At 49.7% G+C, this 17,755-nt stretch overlaps 1 protein-coding gene across 18 annotated transcripts; it reads left to right on the forward strand.

Annotated features, from left to right (window-relative positions):
• The first annotated feature begins 634 nt into the window (after nucleotides 1–634).
• On the forward strand, nucleotides 635–17,396 carry FTSJ1 (FtsJ RNA 2'-O-methyltransferase 1). Of its 18 annotated transcripts, none has more exons than XR_014258771.1 (16): nucleotides 635–912; nucleotides 2,457–2,626; nucleotides 2,902–2,971; nucleotides 3,070–3,160; nucleotides 3,508–3,586; nucleotides 5,006–5,058; nucleotides 5,144–5,197; nucleotides 5,284–5,386; nucleotides 5,489–5,572; nucleotides 6,274–6,377; nucleotides 6,467–6,664; nucleotides 6,881–6,922; nucleotides 9,430–9,579; nucleotides 11,822–11,875; nucleotides 16,353–16,508; nucleotides 16,951–17,396. XR_014258771.1 is itself a non-coding variant. In XM_082446587.1 (13 exons), the coding sequence occupies exons 1-12, from the start codon at nucleotides 773–775 to the stop codon at nucleotides 6,911–6,913; spliced, it is 1,179 nt and encodes a 392-aa protein (XP_082302713.1). In that variant the 5' UTR covers nucleotides 636–772; the 3' UTR covers nucleotides 6,914–6,922; nucleotides 8,352–9,381. The 18 variants fall into 18 exon arrangements, 10 of the variants coding, with proteins under 10 accessions (XP_082302713.1, XP_082302714.1, XP_082302718.1 ...); XR_014258772.1 differs by having other exon boundaries at nucleotides 16,358–16,508; XR_014258773.1 differs by having other exon boundaries at nucleotides 16,391–16,508; nucleotides 16,951–17,394.
• Nucleotides 17,397–17,755: the final 359 nt, after the last annotated feature.

A 17,755-nucleotide genomic window follows, 5' to 3' on the forward strand; every position in this document is an offset into this window, starting at 1 on the left:
GAGCTGATTGTTAACCATTTACCAGCACACCACTGAGAGCACTCAGAAGAGTGCCTGGCACATGGTAAACGCTATAATAAATGTTTCCATTACTATATTTGCTTGTGCACTGGGTCGAGATGCAGTCTTTTTTTCTAGGTCCGAGTTAAAAGTGTTTGAAGAACACAGAATTACAGACAGTGTGCGGAACTACACCTATTTAATCCTGCCAATGACTCTCTGTGGAGTCTGTACTACTTGTTACCCCATTTTACAGAAGAAGAAACCGCAGTTCTGAGACGGTAACAGTCAGAAGGCGCTATCAATTAGCAGAAGTGGGATTTGAAACTGCAGCCGAGCAGCTTCTGCGCGCTCGCGCACTTAATTAACGCACTCTCCTTCCTCTCAAATTCGCTACGCCAGAGGTAATTGCACTTCGCGGCGCGCGAAAAATAAATACGTGCCGCCGTGCGCGTTGTATCTTGGGAAATGTAGTCCACAGGCTCAAGGAATACTATTGTACAAGAAGGGAGGGGCGGAGAGTACGTCGATTTTCGCCTTGTAACAAAAGAACAAAGTCAGTTCTCGTGCCTCGCGACGTTTCGGCCATGCCTTGCGCGACTTCGGCGGCTTTACTCGCGCCCGTTGCATGCTGGGAACGGCAGTTCGCCCGACCGGCTACGTCGGCGCGAGATGCCGGAACTCACGTGGTACGATCAGGTCGGGTCCCCGCTTCGCGCGAGTCACCGCGTTCCACGATGACAGGCTTTCCACGCTCCGGTCGCCCTTAGGCATGCGCGACAGACATTCGGATCAACTAAGAATACAAACTGAAGCCCTACGACTTCTCACCGGTTTGCGCTCTCGCCGAGGCTCGGGCTGCTTGAGGACCGGCCTCCTTCGTTCCGCTTCTCCCCACTCCGAAAGTTTAAGGTAGGCCCTGGGGCGCGGAGGACTTGGGTCCCGGCCAAGACGGTTGAGGCATGCCTGCGCTGTCCCGCCGGTGAGGGAAGGAGGCAAGTTCGCCCTCGGCGCTGCAGCTGCATAGTCCGGGCAGCTGGCACCAGGTAGGCTCCAGACCCAAGGTTTGTCTGGAGAAGGGGCCCACTCATGTGGGATGGTCTGGGGGTGGGCGGGGGGCGCAGAGGTCCAGATACCGGCGGAGCCGGTCTTGTGGTCCCAGTGGGGACTTGGGCTTTCAGGTAATGATGAGGAGGGACCGGCGGTGTAGCCAGAGGGCTGTTAATGGGTGGGTGTGGAGGTTTGGTGGGCTGCGTGGGTGTAATAGAGGTCTGGTGGGAGTGTTATTGGGGAATCAGTGAGGGCTAAAAGGCGTGTTTTAGTCGATGTGTTCAAGAGGGCCAGTGGGATGTGTTCGTTAATTAATGAGGGGATGGTAGAGTGGGCAACTAGAAGATAATGGGAGGCAGGTAGGAGTGTGATCCTTGAGGGACTGATGGAGGTATGATATTCAACGGGTTAATAAAGAGTGGTGGGGCATAGTGATTGAAAGGATAATGGTGCGGCTGTGGAGGGAATAATAGAGGCCGGTAAAAGTCATGATCAAGGAACTAATGGGAGTAGTGATCAAAGAAGAGAGAATGAGAGGCTGAAGGGGTGTTGTAATCAAAAGATTTTATTGGGTGATGATGGTATGATCATTGAAGAATTAATAGGAGCAGAGTGAGCAAAGAGGGGGTAATAGTAAGCTGTTGGGTGTGATCATCAAGTGATTGTTGGGTGGGGAGAAAGGTGGGCAGTGAGGGGAGAATGTGGAACTGATGTATGATTATCAGGGATTAACATGAATGTGTGGTAGGGAAGGGTTACAGGGGGGCTAGTGGTGTGATCTATGAAGGATCAGTTGGAGGGCCAGGTTAACGGGGACTGATAAATCATAGTAATTGAGAGCTCGATGGGGGACTAATAGGCCATGATTCTCCAGGCATTAATGGGGGGGTGGTGATAAAGATGTAGTAATAAAGGAGTTATTGGGGGCCTAATCTCTTCAGGGGAGAGAGATGAAGGAGGTGGGGAGTGCAGTGAGGTAGTATGAGGATAATGGGGTGAAAGCAAGGGATTAATGGGGGGCTACTAGGGCTGTATGACTCTAGGGGCAATGAGGAGAGCTGGGAAGACAGTGAGATGTTATTGGGGATAAGGTGGGCAGAGAAGGGTTGATAGTGGGGTTTAATATGTGGTGTGTGAGTGTGAGGTGGACAAGGTCAGTAATAGGTCATCTATGAGATAAGGGTTGGGTTTGTGGGCTCTTTGGGGGAGATCTGTGGGGTTAGTGATGGAGCCTGAGAGCTCAGTGGTGGGGTCCTTCAGGCTCAGTGAGGTCATTGGGGTTAGTGACTGGGCTCCAGCCTTCCCACCTGTTGAGTGAGCTGTCACACGGGTCAGATGAGCCCGGTTTAGTTTTTGTGGTTCTCGCTGCCCTGCAGAGGTAGGTGATGGCCCACTTACTGATATAGGGCGGCGTCAGCTTGCTGTTGGCAGGTCCCTGGGCAAACAGTGTGTGAGATGGGACGGACGTCAAAGGACAAGCGGGATGTCTACTACCGCCTAGCCAAGGAGAATGGCTGGCGTGCCCGCAGTGCCTTCAAGCTGCTACAACTTGACGAGGAATTCCAACTCTTCCAAGGTCCCCACTTGGCGGGCGAGTCACTGGGGGATGGGGTGGGCGAAGGGAATAGACAAGTGGGCTAGGTCTACAGAGCTCCCTGTGGTAGGTGGGCTGACTTGGAGGGTCTATGGGGCAGGGGCCAGGCAGGAAGATGGGCAGGTACGCGAAAGGAGCTGGGCATCTAGGCAGCAGATAGATACGAGTGCTGCCCAGGGGAAAGGGGTGAACTTTGCAGGGTCCCAGGTTGGAGAGGTGGGTGCAGCTGACCACTACACCTTCCTGTGTGTGCTCAGGTGTGACGCGGGCAGTTGACCTCTGTGCGGCCCCGGGCAGCTGGAGCCAGGTGCTGAGCCAGAAGATTGGGTGAGTGTGGAGTCCCAGATGGGAGGGTGGGAGGGCAGGTTAGATGGAGGGTGGACCAGGAGTGATAACTGGGCTGACATGGACCGTGTTGTCCACAGGGGCCAGGGGTCCGGCCACGTCGTGGCCGTGGATCTTCAGGCTATGGCTCCACTACCAGGTGTGTTACAGATCCAGGGGGATATCACCCAGGTGAGAGCATGGCTTGGGGTGTTGGGGTGTATCCTTGGCAAAGGCCCCCCCAACCTGGGGGCTACGGCAAGTGGAAGAGAGAAAGAGAAAGACAAACAGACTGAGAAAGACAGACAGAGATACAGTAACCAAGAGAACCCAAGAGAGCGTAACAGCAGAGAAACAGAGCCAGCCTGTCGTCATCACAGAGAGACAGCAAAAAATGATCCCAGAGATGGAGCCTGGTCTTAGGCAAAGCCTGAGAATTTGGCTGACCCAGGGGCTGCGGGCCAGGGCCAAGGGCAGGTGGGGTTAGAGGGCTGTGGAGGGGGTGCCTTGGGGCCACTCATCCTCCCTCTCTTCCATAGCTGTCCACTGCCAAGGAGATCATCCAGCACTTTGAGGGCTGCCCCGCCGACCTAGTGGTGTGCGACGGGGCTCCTGATGGTAAACAGCAGGGATTGGGGGGCCAGGCGGGGGCCCTATGTGTGTCCTTCTCTGTATGTCCCGCCTCTGTTGGCTTCTTTTACTGCCTCTCCTCTCCACTGTCAGCTGTTCCTACATCTAGCAACTTCTCCCTACTTCTGTTTCCTATTCTCTGCCTCTGTCTTCTCCCTCCCCATACTCTACCATTTGGGTTTTGTCCACCCTTTCATCTTCTTATTGCTCACCTCTCTGCAACTGTCCAATTCCATCTTAGTGTTCACTCTTTTTCTTTTTTTTTTTTTTTCAGTCAGTTAGGCATCCATCCATTCAGCACATTTACTGAGCACCTGTTTTGTGTCAGGCACTGTTGTACATGTTGGGAAAATATTTGTGAATAAAATTCTACTAATCTCTGACCTTATAGAGCTGGTGTTCTAGTGGGAGCAGACAGAAGAGAAACAAGTGATTGAGCTATGTAGCCTGTCAAAAGGTGATAGGTACCATGGGGATGTCAATGAAAAGGAGAGGGAAGAGGGGAGTACCTGTAGGAATTTTAAATAAAGCTTGGAAGGCCTCATTGGCTTTAGCACAAAACCCTAAAAGAGTCAAGGGAATGGGCCAGGGGCACGTCTGGAGGAAGAACAATCCAGGTAAAGGAATTGACCTATGCAAAGGCCCTGAGGTAGGAGGGTGCTTGGCATGTGTGAGGAATAGCGAGATCAGTGTGGCTGGATCGGAGTGAGTGAGCAGGAGAGTTGTAGGAGGTGAGAACAGATCCTTGTGTGGATCTTTCTGGGCCACAGTGGTGACTTTGGCTTCTTCACTGAGATGAGAGCGTAGGGAAAACCATGAGAGGGTTGTGAGCAGAGGAGCCGTGCCTGACTTGGGTTGTGACAGGATCCCTCTGGCTGCTGTGAGCAGTGTGAGGGGTGAGACCTGGGGAGGGGAGGCCGCTGCAGTCGTCCAGGTGGAGTTGAGAAGATTTGCTAATGGCTTAAATGTGGGTGTGAGGAGAGAGTGGTGGGTGGGTGTGTGTCAAAGGTAACTCGAAGGTTTTTGGCTTGAACAACTGGAAGGATCAGATGAGATGGGAAAGATGATGGGAGGAGCAGGTTTGGGCAGGAAGATCGGGAGTTTGTTTTTGGATGTATTGAGTCTGAGATGTTCGTTCTGATCTGAGTCTGGAGTTAAGAGGAACAGTCTGGACTGGAGGTAGAAATGATGATAACAGTATTCACGCCTGAGGTTGTTTTGAGAATGAAAATGAGTGCCTAAGGGTTAGGAGCTCAGAGTACGCATCTAGTTGGCAGATAGTATTTGCATGCAGAACCTTAGCAGTAAGAGAGCCTAGGAAATGTTTTTAGCGCTCTAACCTCTGGGAGGTTAGAATGGGAGCATAGCTAGACTGGATGGCCCCCTAACACTATTCTCTTGCTGCAGTAACCGGCCTCCATGATGTTGATGAGTATATGCAGGCCCAGCTCCTCCTAGCCGTGAGTAACCCTGGCTGCCCCTGCCTCGGTTTGGCCCCCTCCTGGCTCTCTCCACCTCACCCTTAGCCATCTGTCCTGCCCATAGGCTCTGAACATTGCTACACATGTCTTGAAGCCAGGGGGCTGCTTTGTGGCCAAGGTAAGGCTCGGGGAACCTGGTAGGGGGTAGAGAGGGGTCTCCAAAGGTCATCTTCATGCCTCCATCTCTGCCTCCCCACCCTGCAGATCTTCCGAGGCCGGGATGTGACACTGATCTACAGTCAGCTGCGTGTCTTCTTCTCCACCGTGCTCTGTGCCAAGCCCAAGAGCAGCCGGAACTCCAGCATTGGTCAGTGGGGTGGAGGGGCCAGGCTGGGGGGTGCGCATCTCAGGGACCCATCCGCACAGGGTGGTGGTGGCAGTCGCCCCTCACTCTACCTTATCCCCACAGAGGCCTTTGCTGTCTGTAAGGGTTATGACCCCCCTGAGGGCTTCCTGCCGGACCTGACCAAACCCCTGCTGGACCACTCTTACGGTGAGAGCCAGAGCCCTGGGCCCCATCCCTGGGGAGAGTCTGTCCACCAATGGAATTTATGTTCCAGGAGGGCCCTCAGCCCCACCCCCTGGTGGAAACTCTGCCCCTTAGGGGAATTCTGTCCCAAAAGGATCCTCAGCCCCACCCTCTGGAAATTCCACCCCTGTATGGATATTTTGTTCCAGGAGGATCTTTAGCCCAGTGGCCTAGTGGTAACTCTTGGACCTGGTGAAAATTCTGTCTTAGGAGGATCCTGAGTCCTACCCCAAGGGAGACTCCACTTGCTTGCGGAGATTCTAGACTAAGAAGACTCAGTCACGCCTCAGGTGGAAACCCCACCCCTGTGTGGGAATTTCATCCTGTGAGGGCCTTCAGACTGGCCCCTAGAGGGAAAAAGCACAGAGCGGCTCTTGTGGCAGGCACACTTGAGTGAGACAAAGTCCAGACAGTATATGGCAGGTGGGCATAAGTGCAATCGGAGAAAAGTGGGTTGGGGGGGTGGTGTGTTTTAGAACAGGTGATCATGGAGGGCTTCCCTGAGGAAGTGATCTGAACCAAATGAAGGATTTCTGATAAAGGAGGGCAAGAGTAGCTGGTGGATACGTTGGGGAGGCCTCGGTACCCATCCTGGGTGCAGCCTGAGTCACGACTGGTCCCAGACACCCCAGCCCTGTCCTGCCTCATCTCTCCCTGCTTGTCAGATCCAGATTTCAACCAATTAGATGGTCCCACCCGCATCATTGTACCATTTGTGACCTGTGGGGACCTGAGCGCCTATGATTCGGACCGCAGTTACCCACTGGATGTAAGCGCCCAGCCAACAGTGGGTGGATGGGGGGTGCTGTCCTAGGTTCCCAGGTCCTCACCACCCCCTGCCGACATGTGTCCCTGCAGCTAGAGGACGGCTCAGAATACAAGTATACTCCGCCCACACAGCCCCCCATCTCACCACCGTACCAGGAGGCCTGCACCTTGAAGAAGAAGGGGCGGCTGGCCAAGGAGATCCGCCCCCAGGACTGCCCCATCAGCACAGTGGACACGTTGCCCCAGTCCCTGGCCGCCCCACAGCGCCACACCCTGCTGGCCTCTGAGGTCTGGAAACATGGGCCCAGAGCCCTTAATGCCCTTTCTCTGTGCCCACAGTGACCCCCTCCTCTTGTGCCTCCTTCTGCCCCAAATCACATGGTTTCTGGGACAAACTTCTCTTCCCTGCCTCCCAATAGCTATAAAAATCAATGGGTAAAACCAAGTACAGTGAACGGAGAAGCTTAGCCAAGTATCTGAGTCCCTTCTTTTTTTCTTGGGTAGGTGGAAGACAGTGAAATGAACCGTTCGCCTTAAGATGTTAAGGTAAATTTGCCTTTTTGTCTAAGAATTTGAGTAAATGGCACCTTTAAGAAAAAACTGAGTAAAATTTCACCTTTGAAATTTTTACATCAACTGGTAAGATTTCAGTCAGCAAACCTTTACTAAAACACCTGATCTTATGTGCCAGGAACTGCTTTAAGGATTTTACATATTGAGGCACTCGGTAAACATTTATTGAGAACATGCTGTGTGCTGGGCATTGTTCTAGGTTTGAAGATAGAGCGGGGAACAACACAGGCAAATATCCTGGCCCTCAGAGCTTCTAGTTTGGGAAAGAGGTGATAAGCAATAACACAGTCTAAATGCAGGAGTTTCCACCCACACATACACAAACTATTTATCTTGATCTCTCTATATATGTACACACACACACACATAAAATGCAAAAGTAATATGGGATATGAAGAAATTTTTAAAGCAGGGTAAAGAGATCAAGAATTCTAGGGGGTGGCAGTTTGCAGTTTTTAAAAAGGTTATCATGGAAGGTCTCACTGAGGTAATGTTTGAGCAGAGACCTGAAGAAGATGAAGGAGGGAATCGTGTGTTTATCTAGGGGAAGAGCATTCCAGGGAGAGGAAATAGCAAATACAAAGGCCCTGAGGTGGAACCCTGCCTGGTATGTGAGGGAGCAGTGAGGAGCCAGTTTGCCTGGAACAGTCTGGGCTAAACCTATCAGTGCTGGAGGGCTTCTCATCCTCAGGATACCACATCAGAGGACATCCCTGTCTGGCAATGGCTTTGCAGGTTATTCAGACCAAGTCTTCCATTAAAATAAGAAGTAAAAAAGACATCTTTTTAAAAATGAAATGGCAAATCACAATGGGAAGAGATATTTATAATCCCTATATATAGTATCCTTGATATTTAAAAAACTGCTATAAATCAGTAAGGAAAAGAAAATATGAGAATGGCCAGTAAGCACATGAAAAGCTGCTCATCAGGGAAATGCAGGCTAGAACTAAAAAGATTGACAATACTAAGCGTCTGGAAGGATGTGCAGCAATTGGAACTCTTGAAGACACCCATGGCAGCATATAATGGTGTAGCCACTGGAAAATTGTGAGGCATTATCTGCTAAAGCTGCATGTGTGCCAGTTCCACTCCTAAGAAGTGAGTACTAGAATGTTGCTAGCCAGCACTATTTGTAGTACCCCCAGACTAGATACAGCCCAAATATCCATCAGCTGTAGAATGGATCGTTAAGTCCTGGTTTATTCGCAGTGGAGAGCTAGCTACACGTCAAAGAGAATGAACGTTATATGTTTTATGCATTTTTCTGTGTGTTATGGTTCACAATGAAAGTAAAGGGAAAAACTTCAAAAAAATGTTAGTAGCTGAGCAAACAATGATTATAGTAGAAGACAGTGGGGAAACATTTTGGTTTAAAACTTCCTTTTACTTTGACCTTTAGTTAGCTGGCAATCTGATAAGGACTCGGAAGCTGTTTGCTGTCAGGAAAACCAGAACTTGAGTTGATGAACTTGTTTTCAAATATCTCATCAACCGGTCCTGAACATACAAGCTCCGAGTGGGAACCTGCAGCAACCACCAGGAACACAGCGAGGAAAGAAACATCACGGAATGTCCGTCTGCACTGCAGAGGGGATTCTTGAGTGGGGTCTTGCCTCTTCTCTAAATCTTTCCAGCCGTGTCCTGATTATGTCCAGAATTTACCCTGAGAGCGGGGGTTCTTAACCTGGGTAGAAGTCAGGGTTATGTGTGGATTTGATGGAGGGAAACATTACATCTTTATTTTCACTAATATAAGTGAAATTTTAGCTATACTCCCGGATCTGAATGCTGGCATCAAATCACAATAGTAAAAGCAGTGCCTGCAACTTCCACCAATACAGATCACAGTTACTTTTTTATGTTATGTTACAGTCGTTGCAGGCATCTTAAAATATTGTTCACATTGGTCACTACTTTGAATAAGATCTTAAAATTTGATGAATTAATAAAAAAAGTTCATATAGCATCCCAATGTTGTTTCATTTTAACATGGTAACTATTTTTCTAGTTTTATTGAAATATAATTGATATAATGTGTAAGTTGGAAGTGTACAACATAATGATTTGATATATGTGTATATTGCAAGATGACTACCGTGGGTTTAATTAACATCTATCACCTCACATAGTTACAGTTTTTTTTTCTTGTGATGGGAAGTTTTAAGATTTGCTCTCTTAGCAACTTTCAAATATACAATATAATATTGATAAGTATAGTCACTATGCTGTATATTACATCCCCAGAACTTATTTATAACTAGAAGTGTTGTACCTTTTGACCACCTTCACCCATTTTTAGATTCCACATATAAGTGAGATCACACAGTATTTGTGTTTCTCTGACTAATTTCATTTAGCATAATACCCTCAAGGTCTGTCCATGTAGTCACAAATGGTGGGTTTCCTTTTTTTATGGCTGAATAATATTCTATCATATGCATATACCGCATTTTCTTTATTCATTCATCTGTCAACAGATCCCTAGGTTGTTTCCACATCTTCGCTATTGTGGATAATACTGCAATGAACATTGGGGTGCAGATAGCTCTTTGAGGCAGTGATTCCATCTCCTTTGGATATATACCCAGAAGTATATATTTGGGATACGGGGAATACTGGATCATATGGTAGTTCTATTTAATTTTTTGAGGAACCTCCATGCTGTTTATTTAGTTTCCATAATCCTGTGTATCTGAGTGTATGTGTGTGTGTGTGTGTGTGTGTGTGTATGCACATGCACACGCATGCTTTCAAAAATACTCTATGAAGGGGTCCACAGACTTGATCAGATCAGATGCCAAAGGGTTCCCCAGACAAATTTTTTTTTTTTTTTAGCTGTGCTGCGTGGCTTGTGGGATCTCAGTTCCCCGATCAGGGATTGAACCCAGACCACGGCAGTGAAAGCCCAGAATCCTAACCACTAGGCCACCAGGGAACTCCCCAGAACAAATTTTTTACGTTAAGAACCCCTCTCTTAAAGGAATATCAGAAAGTCTGCCATGACTGCAGTCCTGAATTTCTATATTTTAGCAAACAGGAGCTGACAAACACCAGCTACATGGGCAGACCCGGTTTCCGCATCTTACTCGCTTATCTTTAGAAAATCACTGTTCTTTGTCCACACACCATCCATTGACCTCAGGACTACTGACATCCCAGTCCGTGACCCCAGGTGTTTCTGTACCTGACTTTGAGACCCTGGGAGTGTCCATACTGAGTCTAACCCCAGGGGGCCCACACCACAGCTTGTTAACCCAGGAGTCTTATCACCCACGTCAGTATGACCACAGGAATGTCCACACCCCAGTCTGTGTGACTCCAGGAATGTAAAACAGAAGTATCCACACAAAAGGTGGTGTGTCCACACCCATCACCATGTAAATTCAGCAGTGTCCACACTAGAGTCAGTGACGCCCCAGGAGTGTGGACAGCCCAGTTTGTATAATCCCAGGAGTATCCACGTCTCAATTCCCAGGAGCGTAAACACACCAGCCTTTGGGACCCTGTGGGCATACTCACCTCGGGCTGTGTGTCCCTGGTGTCCACCCCCATCTGTGTAACGTCAGAAGTATACACCGAAAGTCTCTCTGACAGAGCAGTGTCTAATTCCCAGTCTGTGCAAGCCAGTGGAGTCCACACCCCCAAGTGTGTGGCCGAGGAGGGTCCCACCCGGCCTAGGCCTGCTCTCTGAGCTCGGGAGTGCCCACTCTCCACCTGTGTGGCCCTAGTCTTGCGACTCCAGGAGTGTGCACGCCCCTCAGTGTGACCCCAGAATTTTCCACGCCAAAGTCAGTTTGTAACCAGAGGTACATCCGTCCCAGCCCGTGTGTCCCCAGTGGGGTACTTACTTTAGTCTGAGTGACTCCTGGAGTGTTTCCACCCCAGTCTGTGATGACAGGAATGTTTATTCTCCAGTCTTTGTGACCCCAGGCTTTCCGCAACACAGCCTGTGTTACCCCCAAAGTGTACACGCCCTGGTCAGATGACTGCAGGTTTGTCAATTGCTAAGACTGTGTAACAACAATGGGTGTCCATTCCCCTATCGCTGTAACCCCCAGGGTTACCACACCTCAGTCATTGTCACCCCCCAAGGGTGTCTGCAGTGTAGTCTGTGTCACCACAGGAGGGTATACACTCCAGTCTGTGTGACACCTGGAGTATTCAAAATATAGTCTGTGTGACCCCATAAGCGTGCATATCCCAAAGCTTCTGACCGCAGTGTTGTAAAAACTCCAGTCTATTTGACCACAGGGGTGCCCACTGCAAAGTATGTCAGTCAGCAGCAGTGCCCACGTCCCAGTCTGGGTGACCTCACCAATGGCATATGTCAGGTTTTGTCACCATAGAAATGTCCACCCCCTCTGTCTGACCCCAGGAGTCTCCAGGTGCCAATGTGTGTCCTGAGGGAAGCACACCCCTAGTCTGTGTTGCGAAAGCACTGTTTGTTTACACCCCAGTCTGTCACTGTTGCCTTTCCACCTGCCAGTCAGTGTCCCCTAGGAGTGATCATTCCTCAGCGCTTGAAACACCAGGAGTGTCCACACCCCAGTGTATGTAACCCCAGGAACACCCACAGTCAGCCTGTGTTTCTCCAGAAGGGTCTACACAATAGTCTGCATGACCCCAGGATGATCAACTTTCTGTGTGACCACAGGAGTGGCCACCACCCAGTCCACGCGTCCCTAGGACGGTACACCCTTGGCTGTGTGATCAGTGAAGTCTCTATGCTCTGGGTTCTGTGACCACCAGGGTGTCACTCCCCAGCCTGCAACTCCAGAGCTTTCTACCCTGTGTGGGAGCGAGGAGTGTCCCCACCTCAGTCTCTGTGGCCCCACAGGCTCATTTACTACGTCATCCCTGTCACCCTAGGAGTAGCTGAACTCCGGTCTGCGTGATGCCACAAGCGTCCACATCCCAAACAAGGTGAGCAGAGGGGTGTCTACACTTGAGTGCGTGTGACCACAAACATGTCCTCCCCTTGTCTTTGTGACCCCAGATGGGTCTGGTGGGTTTTACCCTGGCTGTGTCCACATCCCAATGTTTGACTACAGAAACGTCCACAGCCCAGCCTTTGTGACCCCCAGGAGTGTCCACCCCACAGTCAGAGTCCAGAAGTGGCAACGGCTTAGTCTGGGTGACTTTGGGAGGTTCCACAGCACAGTCTGAGTGGCACCGTGAGTGTGCTCATCTCAAACTGTGTGATCACAGAGGTGTCCACACTCCAGTCTCCGTGGCCCAGGAATGTCCACACCTAAGTTCCTGTGACAGAAGCAATGTCCAATCTCGAGTGTATGTGACCCAGTTATTGTCCAGACCCCACAGTTGCTGGCACAGCGTGTCTGTACCCAGTGCCTGTGGCCTCAGGAGGGTGTGCTCCCATCAGGGTGACCACAGGAGTATGAAAGTCCCATGCCTGTGACTGCTGGTGGGTCTACACTCCAGTCTGGGTGACCCAGGGGAGGATACCCCCCATCTGTGTGACCAAAGGAGTCTCCACGCTCCAGTGTCTGTGACCCATTCAGTGTGACTAGAGGAATGCCCACAGCAAATTCGGTGTGATCACACCACTGTCCACCCCCATCTGCCTGTCCTGAGAGGCATCTCTGCTGCGGTTGGTGTGATCCCAGCAGAGGGCATACGGCAAGCAGCATGACTACAGAGGTCTCCTGCTGGATAAACACAGGCTGACTGGGGGTCCTCCTGGTGTTCCATACACTGGGGCGTGGCCACGCCTGCCTGTGATACTCCAGCAGTGTCCACGCCCCAGTCCTTTGACTACAGTGGCTCCCCAGTGTATGTGTCCTCAGTCATGTCGTTGTCCCAGCCTGTGGTCCACACCCCAAAGTTTGTGACTCTGATGGTGCCCGAAGTTGAGCCTGTGTGAGAAGGTACCAGATCATAGTCCATGTGACTCCAGGAGTGTCCACCCACCAATCTGTAGGAATCTAGGAGAACACATCCCAGCCCATGAGACTTCAGGAGTGGCCACGCCCCATCCTGCGTGACCACACACCAGGCTGTGTGACCCCCTAGAGCCTCCACACCCGAGTGTGTGACCCCAGGAGGTCCACATCCCAATCAGTGTGACCTCAGGATTGCTTACACCCAAATCTAGTGACCTCATGAATGTCTACACCGTCATCTGTTTGATCCCAGGAGTGGCCACACCCCAGGCTATGTGACCCTGGGAGGATCCATGCACCAGTCAGTGTGACCCCAGGAGGGGTTACATCTAGAGAAAGAGTAATCCAGACAAAGGGGAAAAGCCTGCGCAAAGGCCCTGAGGCAGGAGCATACCTGGCACATTTGAGGTAGAGTGAGGAGACCAGTGGAGCGGGAGTAGGGTGAGCGAGGCGCGAGTGGCAGGAGGTGAGGTCGGAGAGGTTACGGGGGCCTGGTTCTGTAGGGCCTCTCTGGCCACGGGGAGGACTTTGGCTTTTTCTCTGAGAGAGATCTCAGAGCAGGGGTCTGAGCAGAGCCGTGGGCTGACTTGGGTTGTAAAAGGACCCTCTGGCTGCTGTGAGGACAGACTGGAGTCCTTAAGTCAGACCAGAGATCAGGCTGAGCCATGGAGGGCAGGGGCCCCAGGAGCCAAGACTATAACCACTTGACAGGCCTCCCCAGGGGGCTGTACGTTCTCTCTGGGGCATATGGTAGCCCTCCTCCTGTTCCCCAGAAACACAGGATATATTGGGGAGAAGTCATGGGGATTGAATGAAGATGACCTCACTGTGGGACCTCAGGCCAGCCTTGCCTTTCCCTGGGCCCTGGGTTTCCGCCTTTGGCAGATGAGTATAATAATTCTTGCCCTGCCAATCTCTCCAGCATCTCTACTCACCTATTCTCTCCAACCACACTAGCCTCCTTGATGTTCCTCAAACACACCAAAGCATTATTCCCACTTCAGGGCCTTTGCGCCTGCTGTTTCCCCTCTGCTTGAACACTCGTCCCAAGATATGTACATCGTTCACAGTTACATGGCTTCCCCCTTCGTTTTCTTTTCTCTGCTTAAAGATCATCTCCTTAGGAAGCCTTCCCTGACTATCCAAAATAGCACCTCTGTATCCCTGCATCCTGCTTTGTTTTTCTTCATAGCACTTAGTACATCCTAATAGTATATTATATATCTACTTGTTGAGTCAGCCAGGGCCCTGCAGTGGGGGTGGAGGGACACAAAGCACACACAGGTGGAATTTCGAAGAGACCTGAATGAAGGGACCATTACGGAGGTGCAGAGGGTTCAGGAAACCAGTAAGGTTGCTGAGCTACCCAGGGACTGGTATCAGAGGGGTGCTGCCACCATTCCTAGGCCTGAAGGGGCAGGAAAGGGAACAGTGTTCCCGAAACCCAGGAGAAGCTGGAACCCAGCCCCAGCCAGTGAACACCTGGCTTTCTCTGTCCTTGTGTTGTCCAGTCACCTACCGGGGTCTCTCATTGGCCAACCCAGCTGGAAGCCAGGTGGGGCAGAGCATGGCTGATGAAGTCCACACGGGGACACAGGGCAGGACGGGGAAGGAGGGAGAATGGATTGCCGGGGGTGAGGGGACAAGTAGAATATCCAACATGTTAGTTTAGTGTTTTCCATTGCCTATTGAATAATACTGAGCATGGGAGGTCCCTGAAGACAGGTGTTTGTGCCTGTTGTGTTCTCTTCTGTGTTTTTAGTACCTAGAGCAGTGCATGGCACACTTAATAAATACTTGCTGAAAGTATAAATGAATCAAAATAATAGATATAAATGTATAATGCAAAAGTGAAAGGATGAGCCACAGACTGGGAGAAAATATTTTCAAAATGCATTACCTGACAAAGGACCAGTATCCAGCATATATAAAGAATTCCCACAATTCAATAATAAGAAAACCAACAACCCAATTAAAAAATGGGCAAGAGATTTGAACAGATACTGCACCAAAGAGGAAATACAGATGGCAAATAAACATGTGAGGTCTTTAGAAGGTACGAGACAGCTCTTGGCATGGGTGCCAGGCATGAATGCAATGTGGCTTTTGATGGCTTCTGGTGGACAGTTGTGTACCAAAGGGATGAGAACCGCTGCTGGGGTCTTAAAGCACAAGCTTAATGCTGTATCCATGGGCAAACAGGCACTATGCAGGAAGTTAAGCACTATGTAGGCACTAAGCTGAAAGTTGAAGGGGTGGACTTGAATCCTTGACCTGTCCGGGCCAACTTTTTGATCCTGGGTACACGTTTTTTATCCATGGATGGCTTGCTTGGGGTGCAAATTTTGGAGATCTTTTATATAAAGGTGTCAAGAGAGGTACTGGCTACGACGCAGGGAGCAAGAAGTTTTAAGCAAAGGCAAATGTGTTACCCTGAAGATTTCAAGGTCAGTCAGTCTCTGGTATATATGGGCGTTTATGACAGCAGTCATGCATCTTAACAGTTGACAGGCAGCTGGATGGATGCTCATGGGATAGGAGAGGAAACAACTTTCAATTTTTTTAAAGCCTATTTTACTTATTGGCCATGCTGCACAGCATGTAGGATCTTAGTTCCCCCACCAGGGATTGAACCCGTGCTCCCTGCAGTGGAAGCGCAGAGCCCTAACCACTGGACCACCAGGGAATTCTCCAACTTTGAATTTAAAAAAAAAAAAAAACATGTGACAAGACGCTCAACATCATTAATCATTAGAGAAATGCAAATTAAAACCACAATGAGATATCATTATACACTTATTAGAATGGTGAAACTTAAAAAGACTGACCATACTAAGTGTTGACGAGGCTGAAACTCTCCTATGGTGCTGGTAGGGATGTTAAATGGTTAAGTTACTTTGGAAAACAGTTTGGCAGTTTCTTATAAAGTGAAGCATACACCTACCACACAACCCAGCAATCCCACTCATAGGTATTTATCCAAGAAAATGAAAACTTATGTTTATACAAAAACCTATACACAAATATCCCTAACAGCTTTGTTTGCAATCACCCCAACCTGGAAACAACCCACGTGTCTTTCAACTGCTGGCAAATAAATAAAGAAACTGATACATCCTCACTTACTACTCAGCAATGAAAAGCAAACTACTGATGCATCCAACATAGATGACCCTCAAATGCACTAGGCTAAGTGAAAGGAGCCTGAATAACAAGGCTACATACTGTCCGATTCCACCTATATGGCATTCTGGAAAAAAGCAAAACTGGGGGGATAGCACACAGATCAGTGGTTGCCAGGGAGGGGTTGGGGTGGAGGGAGGGGCTGACTTCAGCGTGGCCACACAAAGAACTATTTTGAAGTGAGAGAACTTCTCTCCTACTAGTGGCAGTTAACCAACTAGTTTTGTTTGTCAAGCCTCAGAGAACTGTATGCTACAAAGGAGACATTTTACTGTATGTAAAATATACCTCAGTAAATATGACTTTTTATTAAGTGCAGTACTTTGCAAGCAGTAAGGAATTCTGTCTACAGGACGGGCTGTGATCGTGCCTGTTGTTACTCCTCCTCTCCATCTGGTTTCTGCACAGACACGTCTCAGGAACGCATCTGAGGAAAAGGAGGAGTCGTAGCCATCCTGCCACAGCTCAAGGTAGCGCTTTGTTTGTTGACTGTTAGGACCTGAATTGTGTCCCCCTACAGATTCATGTGTTGAAGGCCTAACGCTCAATGTGACTGTTTTTGAAGATGGGGGCTTTAAGGAGGTCATAATTAAATGAGGAATGAGGTCATAGGAGTTGGTCCTAATCCAATAGGACTGGGGGGAGTCTTATAAGAAGAGGAAGAGACACCAGCGAGCTCTTTCCATGCATACACGCACAAAGGAAAGGCCATGTGAGGACACAGTGAGAAGGTGGCCATCTGCAAGCCAGGAAGAGATGCCTCACCAGAAACCAACTCGAATGGCACCTTGATCTTGGACTTCCAGCCTCCAGAACTTTGAGGAAATGTGTCTGTTGTTTAAGCCACCCAGTCAGTGGTATTTTGTTATGGCAGCCCTAATACATTGAGCAAACTAATACTTTGCCTCTCAGTTTCAGATCTGACTCCAGGAGACTCATTTTGGCCATGTCTGAGGACAGCGGGCATTCAAGTGAAAGAACGAAAATTCAGCACGGTCTCCCTGTCTAGTTGAACGGGGCTCTGAAGCTCAGAGAGGGGATGTGTAGCCAGAGAAACGCAGGGTGAAATCCACAGCACTCCCACAGATCGGATTCTGGGGGCTGTATCCACAGGACCTCCTCAGCCACACTGCAAGATGAGTAAGAATTGTTGGGGGTAATAAAAAAATTTTTAAAAAAAGAATTGTTTGGGGAGTTTTCAGAACCGCCCTAAGCCTCCTTCTAAAGCCCCACCCAAACCTGGTTCACGCCAGGCTGTTCTCCCACATAACACGTATGCAGTTCAGAGGCACTGGTGCCGTGGTTTGGGAGAGTAGCTGTAATGGTGTCGTCTCAGGCTTGGTGGCAGCCCAAGGTTAGGGACAAATGTCTGAATCTCTCTAGGTGGCAGGGGCTGGGGAAAGCTGGGGTGGATCATAGATCACAGACCGCATCTCACAAGAAGGTTCTGCCAGATGCAGGAGCTGAAAGCAATTACCAGCCAGGCAGAGTTGGTGATTGAAAGCTTCCAAGGGTGATTGGGTGTGCACGCCCACATGGACGTGTGTGTGCACAGTGTGCATTCCAGCACGTGTGAAATTATTTGCATGCGTGCCTGGTGTGCTTATGTCTGTGTGTGCACATTTACAGTGTTCACACGTGCACGCATATGTGGTACATGCATGTGCATTCAGGCTTTGCTGGTTTGGGTGCAGGTGTGTACGTGCATTACACAGGT

The sequence above is a fragment of the Balaenoptera physalus genome, assembly GCF_965194825.1.
Source record: "Balaenoptera physalus genome assembly, chromosome: X".
Lineage (NCBI taxonomy): Eukaryota > Metazoa > Chordata > Mammalia > Artiodactyla > Balaenopteridae > Balaenoptera > Balaenoptera physalus.

Excerpts from the sequence above, each read along its gene's own strand:
- FTSJ1 (XM_082446587.1), top strand. The coding sequence starts at position 773 with ATGCGCGACAGACATTCGGATCAACTAAGAATACAAACTGAAGCCCTA. Across the intron at positions 2,627-2,901 it reads GGAATTCCAACTCTTCCAAG|GTGTGACGCGGGCAGTTGAC; the intron begins GTCCCCACTTGG and ends GTGTGTGCTCAG. Across the intron at positions 5,198-5,283 it reads GGGGCTGCTTTGTGGCCAAG|ATCTTCCGAGGCCGGGATGT; the intron begins GTAAGGCTCGGG and ends CCCACCCTGCAG.